This window comes from Octopus bimaculoides, chromosome 4 (genome assembly GCF_046866305.1).
Source record: "Octopus bimaculoides isolate indiv1 chromosome 4, ASM4686630v1, whole genome shotgun sequence".
Taxonomy (NCBI): domain Eukaryota; kingdom Metazoa; phylum Mollusca; class Cephalopoda; order Octopoda; family Octopodidae; genus Octopus; species Octopus bimaculoides.
In genome coordinates this window covers 119,795,742-119,805,741 of record NC_142931.1, presented here as the reverse complement: position 1 = coordinate 119,805,741, position 10,000 = coordinate 119,795,742, and the positions used below count along the sequence as shown (strand labels likewise).

At 37.5% G+C, this 10,000-nt stretch overlaps 1 protein-coding gene across 1 annotated transcript in view; it reads right to left on the bottom strand.

Annotated features, from left to right (window-relative positions):
• Window positions 1–10,000, bottom strand: part of LOC106868835 (arrestin domain-containing protein 3) — a 90,445-nt gene that overhangs the window by 1,463 nt on the left and 78,982 nt on the right. Inside the window, exons 7-8 of the mRNA XM_014914261.3 lie at window positions 9,226–9,433; window positions 5,619–5,764 (exon numbers count right to left, since the gene is read on the bottom strand). Coding sequence (XP_014769747.1) covers window positions 5,619–5,764; window positions 9,226–9,433 — 354 coding nt within the window. The remainder of the gene's footprint in view (window positions 1–5,618; window positions 5,765–9,225; window positions 9,434–10,000) is intronic.

Genomic DNA, 10,000 nt, shown 5'->3' with positions numbered 1-10,000 from the left:
ATATATATGTGCATGCATGTGTGTCTTTGTTCCCCACTACTGCTTGAGAACTGGTGCAGGTTTGTTTACATCACAGTAACTTAGCAGTTCAGCAAAAGAGACTGGTAGAATAAGCACCAGACTTAAAATAAGTACTGGGGGTGAGGGCTGTAGTCCATTGACTGAAACAAGTTAAGGACAGATACTGAAAAGAAGATACAATTTTGTTTTACACATTTTATCAATCCCATGTTACTGCAATTTTCAGAAGAGATTAATGCTGACCTGATAAAAATGCACGACAGTTAAATGATAACAGTATAGAAACACTGGTTCAAACCACACCAAGCAATAGATATAGCAGTGTTGTCTTGAGAAGTAGACAACTGCTCCACTTACAGTTATGGTGACAGGCATTTTGGTAAGATATCCATCTGTAAAATTCTGGTGGTAGTTGTGAAGGGAAATCAATTGCAGTGTCTAACAGTTACTTTATTTTATCAACCCCATCATGATGAGAAACAAAATTAGGCCTAGTGGAAATGGGACTCAGATGAAAAAGAGACATAACTAAATACTATAAACCATTTAGTGTGGTACTCTTTCTATCATACAACTGGCTGAGTCAAAATAACAACGATAATGATAACAATGGTTTCAAATTTTGGCACAAGGCCAGCAGGTTTGAGGGAGGGATTTTAGTCAATTACATCAACTCCAATACTCAACTGATACTTATTTTATTGACTCTGAAAGAATAAAAGGCAGTCAACTTTGACAGAATTTGAACTCAGAACATAAAGACAGATGAAATGCAGCTAAGCATTTTGCTCGGTGTGCTAACAATTCTGCTTGCTGGCCAACTTTATTATTATTATTATTATTCAGTAGTTTTATTTTTATAACGTGCTTTCACTTCACTACCGAACGCAGCTCTGTGTGCCTTGGGTATGTGCTGTGGTTTGCTGTGATGCTCTTATGGTTACTGTATTGAAAGAGCATTATTATTATTATTATTATTATTAGCAGCAGCAGCAGTAGTAGTAGTAGTATAGTAAGCTGGCAGAGTCATGAGCTCATCAAACAAAATGCTTAGTGGCAATTTTTCTAGCTCTTAATGTTCTGAGTTCAAATTCCATCAGGGTCAACTTTACCTTTCATCATTTTGAATCAATAAAATAAAATATCAGTAATTGACCATCCATCTCTCTCTAAAATTTCTGGCCTTGTGTAAAAATTTGAAACCTTCATTTTCATTATTATTATTATTATATACTTCAAGGCATTTCATCCAATGCTCAAGTCAATCTATCTGTCAATCCATGAAATGTAGAAATGTTTTGAAATAAAACATGAAATAAAACATGAACTAGAATGAAGCAGAGCTTAACTCAAGAAGTTAAACTAAAGTAAAACAACACCATAGCAAGATCACTGATAATATAGATGGGACTACTTCAAACATTTTGAGTTGGAAATTAGAAAAAATTAAAATAAAACCAGCAGAACACTTATGTTCTGTATACACAAACTGTATACACCAGCAGAACACTTATGTTCTGTATACACAAACTAAAATCTGCAATCCACAGATTGTATGTATAAGAAAAATGGAACACAAGAGGTAGGGTCCATGTATAGATAAAGATGGCTATTCTTGGATTAAACCCTTTAGCATTCACATTATTCTATCAAAGTTATGCTTATTCATTCACATCGTTTTGAATGAGCCATTTTGTACTTTGAGATTTTGATGAGGTAACTGTTAAATCATAGAATGATACTGTAGGGTTGGTGTGAGAGGCCAGACCAGGCCAGTTTGAACATAATAGAGGTAGAACACTTTGACCGGATATGGCTGGTTTAAATGCTTAAGTGTTAAACTTCTGTAAATGATGAGATAAAAAGATTAAGCAAACAAATCTTGGGATTTCAACTAAGAATGGGAAGGGACATAACTATACACTGCAATGACAACCTGGAAATAACATTTCTGCAAAACACAAAAAATAAGTTTTATACAATTTGGCAGAGGAGTATACTCCAGTTAAATTTACCTTAGTATATGACTGGTACTTATTTTATTCACGCTAGAGAGATGAAAGTGTAAAAGTCAATGCCAGTAAGGTTTCAACTTAAAATATAAAGAAACCATAACTAAAAACATTGCATTTAGTCTGACCCTATTATTTTTACTAATAGCTCGAGCGAGATCGTTGCCAGTGCCCCTGGACTGGCTCCTGCGCGGGTGGCACATAAAATACACCATTCTGAGTGTGGCCGTTGCCAGTACCGCCTGACTGGCCTTCGTGCCGGTGGCACGTAAAAGCACCCACTACATTCTCGGAGTGGTTGGCATTAGGAAGGGCATCCAGCTGTAGAAACTCTGCCATCTGGTTTCACCAGTCCTCAGTCAAATCGTTCAACTCATGCTAGCATGGAAAGCGGATGTTAAACGATGATGATGATGATGATGATGATGATGGTGAGCTCCTAATTAAGATTTCTTATGAATGAAGCTGCTAAACTATAAGAGGAAAAATATAACCGATTTAATTAACTTCTAAGTTAATATTGATTAATTTAATTAACAGCATGTTTCTATCTCTCTGTCCGTTCATTCCCCTTCTATGGTACACGTTCACTATATCTGAATTTCATGGAAATGCTAAAAGTGTTTAATTGGATGAGATGAGACATTTTGAATATCACTGAGTTTACTGAATTTTGTGGGACTAAAATAACGTAAACAATCCCTAGCTAACATCAATGCTGTTTGACACAATTGGAAGAAGCAATACTGTCACAAGTCACTGAAATAACTTTGATCTGCAGTTGAGAGCTGATGAAGGGAATGCCCTGCACTGCAAGCTGGATACACGAAACTCAGCTTGCGAAGACTTATTGGGGCAAGTGAAAGCAAAATCGGGATGGCACCTGTGCCCAGCGTCGCCTTTCTGGCACTTGTGCCCGTGACATGTGTAAGGATTTTTGAGCGAGATTGTTGCTAGTGCCCCTGGACTGGCTCTTGTGCAGGTGGCACACAAAATACACCATTTTGAGCGTGGCCGTTGCCAGTACCGCCTGACTGGCCTTCGTGCCGGTGGCACGTAAAAGAACCCACTACACTCTCAGAGTGGTTGGCATTAGGAAGGGAATCCAGCTGTAGAAACTCTGCCAAATCAGATTGGAGCCTGGTGTAGCCATCTGGTTTCACCAGTCCTCAGTCAAATCGTCCAACCCATGCTAGCATGGAAAGCGGACGTTAAACGATGATGATGATGATATATATAAAATCATATATATGGATATAAAATCATATATATATATCTATATATATATATATATATATATATATATATATATATATACATATATATATATACTGTGGTGAACTGGTTGACTTCTTGCTGGATGCTAAAGACAGACTTACTGGGAAAAGTCAAAATGTCAATCACACCACCATGTCAAATAACTGTACCCATCTGTGCTTCCAGTTCAGTTTGGTCCTCTAATTATTTGAAGTGAAAGTTAATCACAAGTTTGATGCATTAAATTCTCTACATTCATATTAAGTTTAGATTTTAATATTTCCACGTTAAGTTCAGAGCGTTGGTCAACGAGAAGATGTATGACTGTTTATACGTACACGAACATATTGGAATTTTGTGATGCATTTATGCATGTAATTGCATATGGGTGTATCTGTGTTTGCATGTATGTTACCCCTCACCACAACTTTCTGTCGCTTTGCCTGTAACTCTATATCACCACAACTCTTCTCCCTTTTAATGTCATTGTAACTGTGTGGTTATTGAATGCATTGTACCTATCGACCTCCCTACTCTATTATACTTTAACCTGTCGAATGTATCTTTTACATGGTTATATCAGAGATGTGTTATCTATCTGCTTTTCTGCCTCTCGTCTTTCATTCACTTCATCCACTTGGCTTTTCACTCTCTTTCTTTCTCTCACACACACTACACTTTTGCTTGGTCATCATCATTTTAACATCCAATTTTCCATGCCTGCGTGGATCAAATGAAATTCGTAGAGGCAGAGGTTATATATGTAGGTATATAAGTAGATAGGTGGAAGCTGAAAGAAGTCCTTTGTATGCATATGTGTGTGTGTGTGTGTGTGTGTGTGTGTGTGTGTGTGTATGTTCATGTAGCTTTGCTTTGACATCACATGCTAACCCTCAACATTAGTTTCTCCCTCATTTCCTCACTCTCATATAAGGGGCTAGAGCAGTGGTTTTCAACTGGAGTCCATAAAAGATTTTGGGGGGTCCACATAACACAATAGTAAATTGGGGATCCACAATAGTATTTTAAGGGCCCCTGATGAAACTTTGCTTTAGATGTAAGCATGTATTGGTACGTATTCCAAGAAACAGCTAGATTTCTTTTTCAGATGCTTTACACACATCAACCTACACAAGTTAATGTGTGGAAAACAAAATAGGAACTTTGTAAGAAATTTCTATAAAACTAGTTTTTAAACATCGAATGGCAATGGGGTTCTACTCGAATAAAATAATAATCGAAGGGGTCCATAAGTAAAAAATGGTCAAGAACCCCTGGGCGAGAGTAACAAAACACTCTACTCCACTGAACTTTATACTGAATGAGATCAACTGGACAGAACTATCACCAGGCGAGCTGGCAGAAACATTAACACGACATGCGAAATGCTTAGCGGCATTTCGTCTGCCACTACGTTCTAAGTTCAAATTCCATCAAGGTCGACTTTGCCTTTCATCCTTTCGGGGTCGATTAAATAAGTACCAGTTACGCACAGGGGTCGATATAATCGACTTAATCCGTTTGTCTGTCTTTGTTTGTCCCCTCTGTGTGTAACCCCTTGTGGGCAGTAAAGAAATAAGAACTATCACCAGTTTCCATGGATTCCAGATTTTACCTTTATTTTTATTTTTAGACCTTCAACTCATAATGAAACAATATTTCATTCTCAATAATAGAAGATTTTGCTTGCTTTTTTTCCATGAAGCTGTTGTTAAAATTTTGTTAGCTCAGTGAACCAGTTCAAATTTCAGCAACTCACTACAGTATCTGTATGTATGTATGTAATATATATCACTGTCATCATCATTTTAAAATCCAATTTTCCATGCCTGCATGGCTCAAATGAAATTTATAGAGGCAGATGTTCTTCCTGTCACTGATCCTCACCTGTTTCTGAATAAGGTTAATATGTTCCCTAATCCTTCAAATATGAACATTACAATGGCTGGACATGTTTTCAGGAGAAGAGTGTAAACAAACACCATCACCAGTATCTTCATTTACAATTAGCATGTGATGTCAAGACAAAGCTACATGAACACACTCACAAATATATGTATACAAAGAACTTCTTTCAGCTTCCACCTACCTCCATATATACACCTCTTGATGTGCAAACAAGAGGAAAATGTACTTGATACCGTCTGTAGAGTTTATTCATAAACTTGAAACAGTCTTTACTGTGTGTCACTAACACTAGGTTTCTGCTGCTCATAACTGGAAACTCATAGTAACTTCAGCTTTGAATAAATAAGTACCAATACATATACACACATAAAAGAACATTACATCAAAACAATGAACAAGAGAAGGAGGTTTGAAATTTACCTCTGAATAGGCTGGTGGAGGTCTGTAATCGTATACATATGTATACATTGGTGTATAGGTGAGATCTCCCATATTACATGTTAGATCATCATCTTCATCACGAATATCAACTGCACCGCCAACACTCTCAGCATATGTTGGAGGTTCTGCAAGAAAGAAAGAAAAAAGATATATAAATGTAAATAGAATTTATTTACAAAATTTGTTATAACTTAATCAGAAAAAGAAAGATAGTGTCTATGACAGTTTCTGCAGTGTTTCCATGATTAGGGGAAGTTGAAGAGGAAGACTAAAACATGATTTATAGATTATCTATAGGCCAAAAACTTGGTACAGTGAAAACAAGAGGATATGCTGTCCTTTATACCAGCAGTCTCCAAACATTTTTGCACCATGGACCAGTTCCATGCACGACAATTCTTCCACAGACTGGGAAAATATGAAGATAACAAAACACAACAAACTGCATAATATATAATTTAATTATTACATATAACAATGCAAAACCACCTTGCAGACTGCAATAGAAATAAAATTTGAAAATATATTCTTTCTGAGCAGCACGGTACCAAATGATCCACAGCCTGGAACAGATCTACAGCCAGGTGGTTGAGGACCCCTACCTGACACCACTTTTACTGTTCTTAGATTAGGTCATTGGACGCAGATTGCATGCAGTGACAACAGTAATCCCATAATTGTTTTCCATCACTATGCTAATTCAAATATGAAAGATGTCAATTTACACCTAGTCAGAGCACAGTAAACTTTGGTGGAAACCCAAAGTGCTACTGCATACAACTGAGATTTTAAGTGATAAAAGTGGTAGTGCACCGTCTCTCTCTGAGAGAGAGAGTGAGAGAGAGAGAGAGAGAGAGAAAGAGAGAGGGAGAGAGAGAGAGAGAGAGAGAGAGAGAGAGAGAGACCCCATCATCAACATCATCCAAATAGTTTATTTCCCACATCATGGATTTGCCATTCTCTGAAAGACAGCTACATGTGGAGAACAAAAAAAAAAAAACTTAGATTTTCATCAACACTAAAACTATACTAATGATAGCTGATGACTTTGCTTTTAAATTTCACATATAAAATGCAAGGCATGAGAATATGCTTTTGCATGTGAAAAGAGGAGTATATCATGTCTTTTACATAGAACAATTGAATAGGTGAATGCTAGCAGCCATCTAACTCATGCTAGCACTGTCCAATCCATGCTAGCATGGAAGATGGATGTTAAATGATGATAATGATGATGATGATATGATGGATTTACTATCAAATCACAATTATGAATATGTTTCTCAATGTGTTTAATATTTTTGCTTATATGTTGTCATGCTGCTTCCCTTCTTGATTTATTTAAATAATCAGCAATGTGAAACTCAAAGGAACAATTCAAGTGGCTTCAGCTACTACCAATATACATCCAATATATTTGTTTTCGTATTTGCTTTACTCATGTTAGCATGGGTTATACAAATATGTTACTTTAACATTGTTTGTTGGATGCCCTTCCTGATACTAACTTTTACCTGTTTTTTCTAGCAACAGATTTCTTATTCCATCCAGCATTGAAGATGTGAAATAAGCAAATGATTTATTACAGGGGAAGTGCCAACAACAACATTGCTCAAATGTTGTGACTTTCATATAATTGAAACAGATGTAAACAAAGAGAGGAATGCACACACACACACACACACAAGTGCAAGCATGGCTGTGTGGTTAAGGTGTTCACTTCCCAATCACATGGTTTCAGGTTCAGTCCCACTGCACAGTATTTTTGGCAAGTGTCTTCTACTAAGGCTCCAAGCCAACCAAAGCCTTGTAAATGGATTTGGGTAGAGGAGAAAGGGAGATGAACAAACTACAGAAATTTTCAACAGTAAACAAAATCACACATCTTTTACTTGTTTCAGATTGCAACCACGCTGGAGCACTGCCTAAGAGAATTTCTAGTCAAATGAATCAACCCCAGTACTTATTAATTTAAGCCTGGTACTTATTTTATCAGTCTCATTTGACAAACTGCTAAGTTACAGGGACATAAACACACCAGCACCATGTGGTTGGAAAGCAGGCTTCTTACCACACAGCCATGCCTGTGCATGATATCAACCAGATTATCAGATGTTGGTATACATTGCTGGTCACAATGCGCTTCACATTGTTTTAGCTTTTGAATGCTGCCAGCCTGCTGGCTAGGCGAGCAGGCTAGTATAAATACACACACACACACACGTATATATAGATCATCATTTAACATCCATCAACCATGTTGGTATGGGTTGGATGGTATGACCTGAGCTGGCAAGCTGGGGAGCTGTACCAGACTCCAGTCTGATTTGGCATGGTTTCTATGGCTGGATGCCCTTCCTAACACCAACCACAGTGTGCTGGATGCTTTTACGTGGCACTGGATAGGTACCTTTATGCAGCACCACACAGGTACTTTTACATGGCACCACACAGGCAGTTTTACCACTACAAATACTTTATAAATGCCTGTACCTCCTAACAGAAAGGAAAGAAATATATTTATATATATATATATATATATATATATCGTTCGTTCGTTCGTTTCGTTTAACGTCCGCTTTCCATGCTTAGCATGGGTTGGACGATTTGACTGAGGACTGGTGAAACCATATGGCTTACACCAGGCTCCAATCTGATTTGGCAGAGTTTCTACAGCTGGATGCCCTTCCTAACGTCAACCACTCAGAGAGTGTAGTGGGTGATTTTACGTGTCACCCGCACGAAGGCCAGTCAAGCGGTACTGGTGCATTTCATGTGCCACCCACACAAAAAAAAAAAAAAAAAAATCAATGTTTATTTTATATCATGTTGTATATAAAAATAGTTTAACAATAAACTGAAGGATTACTTAATACTTTTTAGTCGAGTACATATGTATTAATTTATTAACAAGGAAAAGGTTGACATTGAATCCGAAGTTTCAACATACTTGCTTTTATAAGATTGTGCTTTAATTGGGTTCCTTTCGGCTTATATCATCATCATTGTTTTAACACTCATTTTCCATGCTTGCAGGAGTCAAACAGAAATTTTCGAGGCAGATTTTCTGCAGCTAGGTGCTCTTCTCATTCCCAACCTCCACTTGTTTCTAAGCAAAGTGTTATTTCCCCATGCAAGACATGTTTCTGAAGAAGACTGGGAAGTGAAGGACACTGCTCATATGAGGGAGACACAATCCCCACCGCCGCATAAGTCCTACCATACACACACACGCACATACACATGTATGTATGTGTGTGTGTGTGCATGCATGCATGTATGTGTGTGAAGAGTTTCTTTCAGTTTCCCTCAACTTACAAGGTTTTGATCAGTCTGAAGCTATAGTAAAGACACCTACCCAGGGTACCATGCAGACAGTCTGAACCCAAAATCACATGGCTGAAACCCAAATTCTTAAATACAGTGTCATGCATGCACCTGTCTACACACACACACTTCAGCAAAACCTGCAGATTATTTAAGTGAAAATTAGGTTAATACCGGGAAATATCTTACACTTAAAATAAAAATTTACAATAGGTGTAGCAACATATTTATTAGTAATACTCCTAACTGACCAACTTACCTTCGAATGGAGGTGGTGGGGTAACAGTTTCTCTGTAAGGTGGCGGTAAAGGTAATAGGTTTAGGCTACATGTTTGTGGTTGGAGTGGTCGGCAGTATCGAGGTTCGGAAGAGTAGTGATAAGGACGTGCTCTTCGATAGGGAACAGTACCTATCACCACGGGTAGCTGTAGCGTCAGATTGTATGATCCTGGGATGTGCAATGCAACCTAAAAATTGGAAGATAAAAAAGAAAACCAAATTTATATATTGTTTGACTTAGATCGCATTCATATTAGTCTGCATAGATTCAGTTTTGACGATAAATGCTTTAGCATTCAAACTAGCTGAACTTGGTCTCTCAGTATGTCACTTTTGATAGGGGCCAGCTCTATCAAATCCACAGAAATCAACCTTTTATTTTATTTATTTGTATGGTAAGAAGCTTGCTTCCCAACCACATGGTTCCAGGTTCAAACAAAGTAAGTGCTGGGGTCAACCCTTCAAAGTGGTTTCCCCAATATTTCTGTTTTCTACTTAATTTTTGAGAGTGGTCGGGTTCATTTTTAGTATTCTCGTTTGTGAGAGCAATCAAGTTTATTTCAGATATTCTCATTTTAAAAATCATCTCTGGCTAATCGTTGAGAAGACATTGGTGTTGCCTTGGCAGAGGTTTGTGCTCTCTGAGTGCTCTTGTTTTATATATGTATTTATTCATTTACATATTCATTTATTTATTCTTTTATACTTTTACTTGTTCCACTCATTTGACTGTGGTCATGCTGGAGCATTCTTTT